General features: G+C 45.7%; 1 protein-coding gene across 1 annotated transcript in view; it reads left to right on the top strand.

The window, feature by feature from the left end:
• The first annotated feature begins 7,866 nt into the window (after positions 1-7,866).
• DYNC1H1 (dynein cytoplasmic 1 heavy chain 1) overlaps positions 7,867-12,674 on the top strand; it is a 58,229-nt gene continuing 53,421 nt past the window's right edge. The window contains exons 1-5 of the mRNA XM_029950817.1: positions 7,867-7,957; positions 8,192-8,279; positions 10,353-10,526; positions 10,763-11,018; positions 11,402-11,588. Of these exons, the coding sequence (XP_029806677.1) occupies positions 7,867-7,957; positions 8,192-8,279; positions 10,353-10,526; positions 10,763-11,018; positions 11,402-11,588 (796 nt within the window). The remainder of the gene's footprint in view (positions 7,958-8,191; positions 8,280-10,352; positions 10,527-10,762; positions 11,019-11,401; positions 11,589-12,674) is intronic.

Here is a 12,674-nt window from a genome sequence, read left to right as displayed (position 1 = left end):
CCCGGCGGGATGCGGCCCCGAGGCCGCGGGGCGAGGCCGGCGTGGGCCACACCCCCTGCCGGGCGGGAGCGGCGGGGGTGCCCCCTTCCGGGTCGCGGAGAACGACGAGGGTGCCCCTCGTCTAGCCGTCACCCAAAACAATGGGATCGCTTTGTCTGCTCGGGCCTCAAGATGGCCGAGTTGGGTGGAGACAGCGTCTCCCGGGCTGAGCGCGGGCGGAGGCCGCATCCCGGCCTCCAATGTCACATGAGCTTTTCGGTTTCGATTTGTGGCCGCGCCAGGCCGGCCTCGGGAGGGATGTGTCCGGGGCAGACCCGCGGAGCCGGGCGCCGCCCGGGGGTAGGGGGTCGGAGCTGGCGGGGAGCCCTGTCCGAGCGAGATACTGAGGCTACGCAGTGACAGGGCGCGGAGCATCCCGGTTCCCGGTGGACGCGCGGCCCCGGGGCGGCCTGTCGGTCCTCACGGCGTCCCCGCACACGCGAGGAGACAGGCTCCGGTGACGTGACGCGCCCAAAGCCACCAGCTAACTCCTGCTCCGTGGACTAGACTCGGCGCCTCGGTGGCCAGGACACTGCTGGGTCTCTCTGATCACACCCTCGTGTTAGTGTAATACTTGGATGATCCTTAATGATGACTCTGTGATATTTGATTCCAGTTTGCAGATTTTTTTTAAAAAGAGAGACCCATGTAAACCAATTTGACAATAAACTATTTTTAAAAAAAAAAGAGAGAGACTCATTTAGGAACAAGAGACAAAAGGTTTGCACATTGCAGCAGCCTCCTCAAATAGTGACCTTCCCGAAGCAATTCTTGAGGCCTGAGCTTGTCTTCAGGGACAGTGTCTGGACCCTCTAGGACCACCTGACAGTGGGTGGCAAGCATCTTTGACGGCGCAGTATGGGTGTGGCGCTGCCCGTCTGGGAACTTGGGATGGGGGTGGGGTACTAAGGGATAGGCCAAAGTGTGACAGTGTTTGCCCGCCGGCTGTGTCTTGTGGCGAGAAAGGGATGGGTCTGTCAAGAAGGGAACTTACTACCTGTCCCCACCCCTGCTCGCTTATGTTTATTTCTGATAGTTTGTTGCTTTCAGAGGCTCTTCCGAAGGCTTCATTGTAGCACCTGCTCGGGGAGGAGGTGGGGAGGGTCAGGGTGTGTGAAAGAATATTTTTCTTAGATTCATGCGGAGTGTTCTAAGCAAAGGAGCCCTTCCGACGTATGTTTAGACTATTAATGTTGTTTAGGGTTTTCTGTTATGTTTGGGGTTCATGTTTCTAGCATGGAAACCACTAGTGTTAAATTTTTTCACCCACCTACTCTTTTTCAGGAAGAGTGTATATTTAGTCATGATAGAAAATTTAAACTGTACAGATCAAGTAAAAATCACCCAGAATCCTCTGACCCAGATACAGCCACTGTCAGCATTTTGGAATCTCTTTCTGGCCATTTTTCAATGAATATACATTATTAAAATATATCTTAATTTGTGTTAAATTTCTGTATTTTGAGTAGTTTGACCTTGGCTAGTTCTCGCTCATGTTTTCATTGCACAGTTTATGTATTAAAATTGCTGATTTCTACCTTGGGTCTCACTTTCTTTTTATGGAAAAAGATAGTTTTTGCTTCTAGATTGTTCATCAGTAGTTGGCTTTTCTCCAATGTTAGAGCTGAACTTCACTGAAATTATTGGGAAGAAGCCCTATTTGTGTCGATGCTTTCTAGTGCAGATCACCTGTTTTCTCGGTGGTGTACTGTCTTGTTTCAGCAAAGCAAATGCCCAGGCATCCAAGTCCCGGCTCCACAGTGACTTGCACTTTTGAACATTGGCTGAGGAATGAGGGTGTCTAAAATTGAAATCCTGCCTCATTACTGTATCTATAAAAATAAAGTATTTCTAGTAAGGCAACCTGTCTCTAATGTATTTTTCACTTAAAAATTTTTAAAGAAAGACTATATGGTCTTATCAGTCTTATTAGCATCCTTAGCATAATTTAAAATTTAGACATCAGTACAGACCCAGGTCACTTGATAGGGAGGGCTATCTTCCAGGTGATTTTTGAGTTAGCATCAGCCTTTGGACATTTAATCAAATGTGAGCATCCCGTAGTTAGTTGAAATGAAAAAATAGGTTTGCTTTATAGTGTGGGAAACAAAACTAATTGTTTAAACTGAGTAAAGACCGTCAGCAAGAATGAAGTCCTAATTTAGTGAATGGGATATTGTTTTTATTTAACCCTCCCACAGAAAGAATTTTCCAAACACATGTAATTGAATATAGATGGATTTATTTTTATTTTGAGGTTTTTATTTTGAAAGAACGCATGCATGAGTGGGGGAGGGGCGGGGAGAGGGGGAGGGAGAGAATCCCAGGTTCCACACTGTCAGTGAGGAGCCTGATTCGGGGCCCAACTCACAAGCCGTGAGATCATGACCTGAGCCGAAGTTGGAGGCTTGACGGACTGAGCCAGCCAGGCGCCTCAGAAGCATTTTTACATGGAGATATCTATTTTTTAACTACCTCAGCTAGCTATAAACTTCTCTGTTGAAGGACAGTATTCCTTAAAATGTAGAATAAAGGTTTTGAATTTAACAGTTTATTTTGATACGAAAGGATTGGAGAGTTGTAGGGAAGGGGAATATCAAATTATAGCTCCTGATTTGAAAAACAGAAATCTGTCTGTAATTCCTGGCCTGTAGGAAATTGTTTCCTTCCTAGCGTTCTTGTAAAATTACGGCCAGACAGGTGCTCGTTACTTAATAGGCATTTTACCAATTTAGTGGAGTTCTGTAGCAGCTTTTACCTGAAACGCAGCTTGGGTTGGGTGGTCCTGGTGGGCCTGCAGCGGGGGAGCCGGGGGCTCCAGGACTGGCCTTGGGCTCTGGCCTGGCCGTGACCGGGCGGGGATCAGGTGCTGTGGATTTTGGATTTTGTTTCTGCTCAGGTGTCTTAGCCTCTGAACTTTGTCTTTTAAGATTGAAAATAGTGGCTGCCTTTAGTCACTGCTCCTAAGGTTGGGGCTCTGGTTTTTCCTAAAAGACATAATTTAGGGGGTTTTACATCTTCATTAGTGCGGAGATGGCCAGGGACTAGAATGTGAAGGAAAGCTACAGTGTTTTACAGAACTCGACTTCTCAGAGCTACGGCCGACCGTGTGGAAGGTTTCGTGGGGGATGTTTTTGTGGATCTTAAAAATTCTTTTTCTGTGGATTTAATTTCCCTAAAGGATGAAGAAATGATAACGAAAAAGTGTTCATTTCTGACCTTTGCTTATTCCTCCAAATGGCTGGTAAAATGGTTAAGAAATTAACGAAAGGGTTTTCTGTGACACCGCACTGACTTGTCGCTCAGCCTAGGCTCCTGCTGTGCCATGCTGTCACCCTGTGGTCACACCGTTGTGGGACAAGCCAGTCTGCGGCAAGAATAAGTCTGAATGTGCAGGGTGGCATGGGAAGTGACACTGATGGGTGGCACAGGGACAGACCGTCACCACTTCTTCTGTTTGCCAGTGTTGTGGGGTGTTACGTGGGATTCACCCTTCCATTCACAGGTCCGTTTTTGTTTATTTGTTTTTATTTTATTTTGAAAGAGACAGCATGCAGGGGCCAGGCAGAGAGAGAGAGAGAATCCCACGCAGGCTCCGCACTGTCAGTGCAGAGGCTGATGTAGGTTTTGAACCCAGAAACCATGAGATCATGACCTGAGCCTAAACTAAGACTCAGGACGCTTAACCAACTGAGCCATCCAAGTGCCCCTCGCTTTACATTTCTAACGGTGATAGGAATGGAAGTCTTCAGGTGCAAGAGAAAACTTTCTCACCATGCCCTGAGCCTTACACCAGAGCACAGAGTGGTTGTGGCCAAGAAGCCACAGCCCCTGAGAAGAGGACGAAGGGGTGGTGGACGTTTAGGTGACAGGAAAAAACATCAGCCGCAGGAAAGGGGGAGCTAAAGCAAACGTGAGAGAAGAGGGGGAGAACATACGATAGCGATCAATCCACCTAACATGTTCGTGTGTTTGGGATTTTAAGAGGACAAGAAGATGAGAGATAAGGAGAACCAGGAACATGTCACAAGTAATTTGGTAGTTCGCGTGAGCCAAAGAAAACACCTGGCCGCCTCTGCTGGATGGGGCAGACTTGCCCTGTGGCTGGGAGACAGTGGGAGGGAAGGGAGACTGAGGGAGTGACCGAGGCGCAGGGAGAGGGGCAGCCTCTCTGCTCCTTTCCCTTTGCGCATTTACCAGACTTTGTGAAAACATGCCCGGTCTCCCTAGGAGAGGAAGTATGAGTCTTGAGATCATTGAATGCACGTCTTTTGTATTCGTTAAGTGAGACATAATGCTCACCTAGTTCACAGCGTAATGGTACAAATCACTCTCAGTTTGAAATGCACTAGACTAGTCTTTCCATAGAAGTATACATAGATTAGTGCTAATTGATGTTTAATTTTTTTTAATGTTTTTTATTATTTTTGAGAGACAGACAGCACGCAGGGGAGGGTCAGAGAGAGAGGGAGATACAGAATCTGAAGCAGCTCCAGGCTCTGAGCTAGCTGTCAGCACAGAGCCCGACGTGGGGCTCGAACTCACAACCGTGAGATCATGCATGAGCTGAGCCGAAGTCAGATGCCCAACCAACTGAGCCGCCCAGGCGCCCCTACCTGATGTTTTAAACATCTCTAGAACTCAAAAGGTAACCAAAGACACGTCCACAGGTCACTAAGTGCATATTAATATGCTTGTAGCAAAGGAGCTCCTGAGGAGGCCCAGTGCTTCCCGTGCTGGTGCCGCGTTAACCGGCAGTAGAGCATTGGGCCGCCGTGTATGAACCAGTGACTTCTGCGCATCAGGAAGCGGATTCAGACTTTACTGAAAGCAGTGTTGCCTGCTAGAATAGGCGGATCATGTTTGTACGTAAGCGTCTAAATATCACAGGGTTAATAGTGTCTTCGTTATTAAGAATTACTGTCAATGATCTTTCTCCTCGTCTGAACAATTTTTTTAAATGTTTCTGCAGAATCAGGCATTTGATCTCTGTGGAGAATAAGCATTAAAAAACTAATCCAAAACCTCTCCTGTGATTTCCATAACTTACCATCATCAAAAGAAGTTGGGTTTTAACAAAGCAGTAGAGGGTACTAGAGGGCACCTGTCGGATACCCCCGTGCGGGGCCGGCTCTGGGCGGGCCCTCCGGAGCCCAGGCAGGGTTCTGCCGCATTGCAGCAGCGCCGGGTGCGGGGCTGGGCCAGGCCGGGCGTTCCCGCAGCAGGGCCGCCGGGAGCAGAGTGACTCATGGCCTGGCGTGGCGCCCGGCTCCTTTAACCCTGTGCCTCAGGAAGGACGGGCATGTGGCCGATGCTGCGGCCGGTTGGCACGTTTTCTATGTGATTTTATTTCGTATAAGTGTGAGTCTTGTATCCGAGGAAGGAATTATTCAAAGTTATGTGCTTAGTTAGGTCAGTGATTTCCTTTGCTCATTATAGAATGTTACTTTTACTTTCTAGATGTTGTTTGAATGCTGTTTTGTTGATACATATTTTATATAAATCCTAGAACAGCACTCAGAAAATTGAGAGAAAAAATATTTCATAATCCTACCACCCTGACAACTATTTTAGTGTGAGATTATTTCCTTGTGCTCGGTTTCATGCGTCTGTATTTTAGAGGTGGCAATCCTGTGAGTGCTTGGGTTCAGGCAGTGTGATCCGTCCTGTCTTGTGGTACATCCGTGCTTTAGTAGTTAAAAACCTGAGTGATGGGTTTCGTTTCTTTTTTTCCTCCTAAGTTAGTCATATTTAAAAACAGCTAGGAATTATCTGGCATGCTAGACCAATTTGCTTCCTGCCCTCCCTTCCTAAAATGATACTAAAAACGATATTTTAGAAGTTGTTGTCTTCCTGACAGATATATAAATATTTATCTTCTAGTATAAACTTTATATTTATTTCAGCTTAAAGCTAATGAAGTAACAGTTTTTGCTCAGACCTCTATACTCAAATTTTCAGTTTTTGGTGCTTAAAGAACCCATACAGACAGACCTCCTAGTACCCCCAGCCCCATGTCCGCTACCCGTTGCATTTATTTTTTGATTATTTTACATTTCAATTCCAGTGTAGGTAATATACCGTGTTACACTGGTTTCGGGTGTACAGTGTAGCGACTCAGCAGTTCTGTGGGTACTTGGTGTGTATAATCAGTGTGCTCTCAATCCCCATCACGGAGCCCCCCATCCTGCCCATTTTACATTTTGAATTTGAAACCCGGAGGAAGGAAAATGCCTTTTCTAAGATCACTTAGCTAACTCTGCTGCCTTTGCTGTTACATTGTGACTTAAAAGTGAAGGCGAACCACATGTATCGTGTTAAGCCTTAGTAATTTTTGCTAGTGGGGTTACTCCATACACCTCATGTCACTGGCATTTGTCAGTGCGGTCCCATGTCCCTGCAGGGATAATCTGGAGCATTTAGGCAACTAGTGCATTAGTACTGGATCTAGAGGTTTGGATTATTTCCAATTCTTACAAATTTTAATTTTTCTTTCGTTTTTTAAGATTTATTTATCTCTAGACAGGGAGAAGGGGAGGGGCAGAGAGAGAGGAAGAAACAAAATCACGAGCAGGCTCTGCACTGGGGCTCAAACTCACCAACTGCAAGACCAGGACCTGAGCGAGATCAAGCGTCAGACACTTAACCAGGCACCCCACAAATTTTAGCTTTTCACTTGTGGCTTTTAAATTATTTACACATTTTGTTCACATGCATCATGAGCTATCTTACCATTGCAGGAAGCTTGAATTCCAGTAAGTTTATTTATTTGTTTATGTTTCTTTTCGAGAGAGAGTGCTCCAACAGGGGAGGGGCATAGAGAGGAGGGTTACAGAGGCTCTGAGGCGGGCTCTGCACTGACAGCAGCAAGACCGGGCCGTCGGGGCTTCAACTCACGAACCATGAGATTGTGACCTGATCCAAAGTTGGGCACTCAACCGACTGAGCCCCTCAGGAGCCCCTCCAGTAAGCTTTTCAAACAAAAAAAAATTAATGTTTTTATTTATTTTTGAGAGAGAGAGAGAGGGAGATGGTGTGATCAGGGGAGGGTCAGAGAGAGAGGGAGACATAGTATCTGAAGACAGGCTCCAGGCTCTGAGCTTGGCGCAGGGTTCGAACCCACATCCATGAGATCATGACCTGAGCCGAAGCCGACGCTCAACCAACTGAGCCCCCCAGGAGCCCCTCCAGTAAGCTTTTCAAAATGGCCTCGCTGCATAACGAGCCTCTTGGGATCATTTGGTTGAACATCTGACTCGATGTTGGCTCAGCTCATGATCTCATGGTTTGTGGGATTGAGCCTCTTTTCCGACCCCGACTGACTGCATGGAGGCTGCTTGGAATTTTCTTTCTCTCTCTCTCAAAAATAAATACATAAATTAAAAAAAAATAAGTAAAAATAAAATGACTACTGTGCATAGTGTTTGCTGGGTGGAGTCCAGCGTGGCCCCGCCCACAGTAGATCACAGTAGGGGAGGAAGATGCGTTCCTAGGTTAGCTCTGAAGCAGGCTCTGAAAAGTGGTGTCCAAGCAGAGGGGAGGCTGGGTGAATGCCTCTCGGTGACCCTGCGGATGTCCCTTCACAATGTTCTCCAGCCGGGTGTTTGCGCTGTCTGGGGCTCAAGGGACTGGGCGGGCCGCGTCCTGGGGAGGACCCCCAGTTTGGAATCACAGACTTCTGAATCCCGACAGGTGTCTGAGGGCAGTTTACTTACACTTCTTAGGTGGAAAGCGTGGGTAGTAACAGTCACGACCACCCCGAGTGTTAGATGTGTGATGTGCCTCAAGTGTTTGGTAAAACGCTTGTCACGTAGCGAGTGTTGGGTAATGAGCGGGGTGTACCTGTGTTGGGAGGGTGGTGGGCTGTCTTCCCAGGGCCAGACCCTGCTCTGGTGCCTCCAACACCCCGGGCCCGCCGGTGCGTGTGCGGTGCGTGTGTGTGCCAGACGTACAGAGCACGGAGGAGTTCGCCGCCTGGCCTGGGACCTCACAGCAAGGTGCCTGGGTCAGGAGTGGGGGGGGATGGGCGGGGCCATGCGGGCACTCAAATGTCGGGGGCAGTAGGGGGAGGCTAATCATTCTCTGAGCTTTTGATAAATTAAAAATTGGTAATGCTGACTTGAATTGACATAATATTTATTACGATTTGTAGAGGATGTTGGTGATGAAGGAGAAGAAGAAAAAGAATTCATTTCCTATAATATCAACATAGACATTCATTATGGAGTTAAGTCCAATAGGTGAGTTGAGTGAATACACTGTTGTCTTGTATTTTAAGCTTCTGAGACTTGAATGTAGATCTTAACCGACTTAGACAAAGACATTAAAACACTCAAGGTTTCTGCTCTTTAAATCAGTATCTTTGATTTCAGTCTTGAAATTCAGAGGATTTCCAAGTCAGTATAAATTCTGTATTTTTATTTTAATTGCTATGTCATGGTATCCATTTTTGTTTTGAGCCGTAATGTATTTAATATAAATAATAACAATTCTCAGATTTTATGTGCATTTTCATTATTATAAATAGTAAAAACCTAGAAAAGATTCTTAGGTAGAGATCGAATTCTTTTTCATAGAAAGAAAGCAAGCATCACTGGTTCAGATGCACTGTATCCATTAAATCTTTAATTTCATGTGACCAGATTTTTCCCTTCTAGAAAAGTGGTGCCAATTTACGCTCGGAGAAGCATATTCCAAATTTAAACATGTAAATGCTTAATTTATACTGTATTTGCTTTTTAGACCTTTTTATTTTTAATAATTTCAAGCCTACAAGAGTTGTATGAATTATGTATAGTTGATACCAGATATCAGTGGTTAAGATCACCCCATTTGCATTGTCATTTTTTTTCCTGAACCATTTGAGAGTTAGTTCTAGACAGCCTGCCCCTTTATCCCTCCTACCTCAGTGTGTGTCCTTCGAACAAGGACGAGGTAGCCTCCACTCGATGTTTGCATTGAGAAGCACCGGCAGGACGCACTTGGCGTGCTGCAGGCACGTGGTCTCAGTAACGCCCAGCAGCGGCTCTCAGTGGGACTCTGTGTCTTTCAGGGCCTTGATGTTTTTCATAAGCACAGACCAGTGCTGATTGGATGTAGGTTTGTACTTTGCTGGCAGGGATGCTAGACTTCTTCCTTCTCGGTGTGTCACAGCAGGAAACTTCGGTGACTTTTTAGAATATTATAAAGCGTTATGTATAAGGTACTGGTCTGGGAACAGAAAATTCAAATATTCATTTTTTGAGCTATTAATTTAACTACCTTTGGGCACCTGTTAGGCGTAAGCTGTGGCAGTAGGTACACAGAGAAAACTTGGTTCCCATGCAGCTTGTGGTCTTTGGGGAGGAAGATTGGCAGACACATGACTAACTGTACTACTTGGCAACGTCTCAGAAGTGTGAAATACTATGAAACAGGAGATCGGAGAGAGTGATTCTGGTTGGGGAAGACCCCGGTTGCAGTGCTGGAATTGGGTTTTGAGAGTTCCTTGGAATTTCAGCGGATGAATGTAGGTTTCTTAAGCAAAGACACAGAGGCGCACAGAAAGGGACGTCTCTTCTCAGTTGTGTCTTGGGTGAGGAACAGGGTACATAACAGGAGATAAAACTGGAGGAGTTGGTTTAGGCCAGGCTGTAGGGGCCTGGAATGCCCTTTTGTCACTTTACCCTATGGGTGGCTTTTGTTTATTCAAGCTGAAATGTGACTTGGGGCCATAAACGAATGGTACAAGTTAGTGTAAGATCAGAAGTAAGTGTGTCATGGCTAGTGACCTGTAGTTGCTGTGGAGGTTTGAGTGAGGCCAAGATTAGGAACTCCACATACATAGGAGGCGGATTAACTGTACTTGGTTTCACAGCCATGGCCAAAACCCGACTCTTTTTTTTTTTTTAATGCTTTTTATTTATTTTTTGAGAGACAGAGAGAGACAGTGTGAGCAGGGGAAGGTCAGAGAGAGAGGGAGACACAGAATCCGAAGCAGGCTCCAGGCTCTGAGCTAGCTGTCAGCACAGAGCCCGGCGCAGGGCTCTAACCCAGGAACCGTGAGATCATGAGCCGAAGCCAGTTGCTTAACCGAGCCACCCAGATGCCCCAAAGCCCAACTCTTGATTAGATTGTTCTCACATAAGTGAGGAGAGAAAGATACGCAGCATATTTCAGTATTAGAAAACCAACAATTTAATCTATTTTTACTGTGATTTTTAAAACATTCAAATGAACTTTTAATTTGTGTGCAACACAAAAAGGGCAACAGTTACTGAAACTAATTAGGAACGAGACTGTGAATTCTAATTTCTTCTTTTGCTTTCTTTTAGCTTGGCATTCATTAAACGCACTCCGGTAATTGACGCAGACAAACCGGTGTCTTCTCAGCTCCGGGTGCTCACCCTCAGTGAAGACTCACCATATGAAACCTTGCATTCTTTCATTAGCAATGCGGTGGCTCCTTTCTTTAAGTCCTATATCAGAGAGTCCGGCAAGGCGGACAGGTAAAGCCGCCTGTCCTTTGTTGGGCTGAATGTCCTACTTTCCTGAGTGTTCAGAAGAGACCTCGGAAGATAATGTAAAATTCGGGAATTGGGAGGGCAGAGCTAATAAACCAAAAGGACATAAATCTGTTGCTTTAATAAGATACGTATTATCAATGTTTCAGAGACTTAAAATAATAGGATCTCTTTGGAGACCAACAGCACCCTAAGTTTGAAGTGTTTGTTAACTTTTTTAGGGATGGTGATAAAATGGCTCCCTCGGTTGAAAAAAAGATTGCAGAACTTGAAATGGGGCTCCTTCACTTGCAGCAGAATATTGAAATTCCAGAGATCAGCCTGCCAATTCATCCCATTATTACAAATGTTGCAAAACAGTGTTATGAGCGTGGAGAAAAGCCAAAAGTTACAGACTTTGGAGATAAGGTTGAAGACCCAACTTTTCTCAATCAATTACAATCAGGAGTTAACCGCTGGATCCGAGAAATTCAGAAGGTAAGAGCATGGTGTTGAGTGTGTTGTGTAAAGTGCTTCACTCTTTGGTATCTCTCAGAAGCTGGTCTGAGTTTTCGTCAATGAGGTAAAGTCTCCGATGACGTCAGCGGCGCTCCCCTTCGTCCTGGGAGTGCCCGCCCGAGGGCTGGCGTTGGCTCAGGCGGACCGGTCAGCGTACAGTGTGTGGCTATTGAACATCAGCCCTGAGGGAGTGTTGGTCTCAGCCGTCTTACACCTTCGTTTTCAAATCAAGCCACTTACAATTGACGGAAGAAAATCTACTTGAAATACAAAAATGAAATTGTAATGCATATGTGTGATTAGTGATACTTTTTACCTTTATTTAAATCATGACTACTCCTGAATGCTATTTATCTTTAAAGGTGACCAAACTTGATAGAGACCCTGCCTCAGGAACAGCCTTGCAGGAAATTAGTTTCTGGTTAAACTTGGAGCGGGCGCTGTACCGCATCCAGGAGAAACGAGAGAGCCCCGAGGTCCTGCTTACTCTGGATATCTTGAAACATGGCAAGCGCTTCCACGCCACCGTCAGTTTCGACACTGACACAGGTAAAAAGTGGAACTAATAATGTGATCAGCGAGTTAATTGATCTGGTTTTTGGGAGATCATACTGCTAATTTCAATGAAAGTCAATAGGTGGACCATCTTTCCTGTTTCCTTGTATCTTGTCTCCTTTTCCTCCAGTTCTAGGTGAGGGAAGTCATTTCCCCACATACCTTCCTGCCCTTCAGGAGTTCTGAGAACGTGTGCCAGTTTCTAGAGCTGTGTACCGAGAGCCCTGGGGCTTTCCCTCGCGTTTCTCAGCTCCTTGGTCGCTTGAGTAGGCAGTACCGTTTTAGAATAAAGTCTAGTGTGCTTCTGACAGGCCCAGCAGGGAGACGGTTGACATTAAGCAGAAGTTGTTTGGCCACAGGGCTGTGGAAGGAGAGCCGGTCGGGGTTTTCTCTTCCTCTTTTACCTGCCCCTTTTCCTTGTTCTCAGCCTCCTCCCTGCTCTGAAAAGTGGTCAAGATAAAGTTAGTTTTCTGAATGGGCAGCAGTGTGCGTGACGTTGTATCAGCACACGCTGGGCACTCAGCTGTTTGAGTTTGAGTTGAATGTTTCTCCTCCACTGTCTCCACCACCGAGTGTTAGAGCAGGAATCAGGGCTGCGGTATGCGGCATGGTCTTTTCCTTCCCCTCCCAAAACGGCATGCTGCCCGCATTTGAAATGTTAGAGGAAGTTCTAGGTAGAAGTCTAGTTCCTTTGATCACATTGTACATGTTACGTGAGCATTCAGTAATGCTGAAAGTTCTGCCTTGAAATTTAAATACACCTCTGAAACTTTTACTTCTTCCTGTTTTTTTGTTTTGTTTTGTTTTTTTGTTTTTTTTAAATCTTAGAGGAGTCAGAAACTAGACTAGGAACCCAGGTGTTCCTGTGATTCTGTGTCCATAACACATTCCCCTCACTTGAGCTGGGGGTGTAACATTTTCATTTTAATGTTCCTAAGGATAACACTGCAGTTTTTCTAACCTTAAGTTATTGGTGGAACATTTCAATGGTATAGAAAAGAAGAAAAGAAATCTGTGGGGCCATCACCCACAGCCTTTAGCGTATGAGTGAGTTGATGATGTTCTTAAAAAACAATGAAA

This window comes from Suricata suricatta, chromosome 9 (genome assembly GCF_006229205.1).
Source record: "Suricata suricatta isolate VVHF042 chromosome 9, meerkat_22Aug2017_6uvM2_HiC, whole genome shotgun sequence".
In the NCBI taxonomy this organism is placed as follows: domain Eukaryota; kingdom Metazoa; phylum Chordata; class Mammalia; order Carnivora; family Herpestidae; genus Suricata; species Suricata suricatta.
This window is presented reverse-complemented; position numbering and strand designations above follow the sequence as displayed.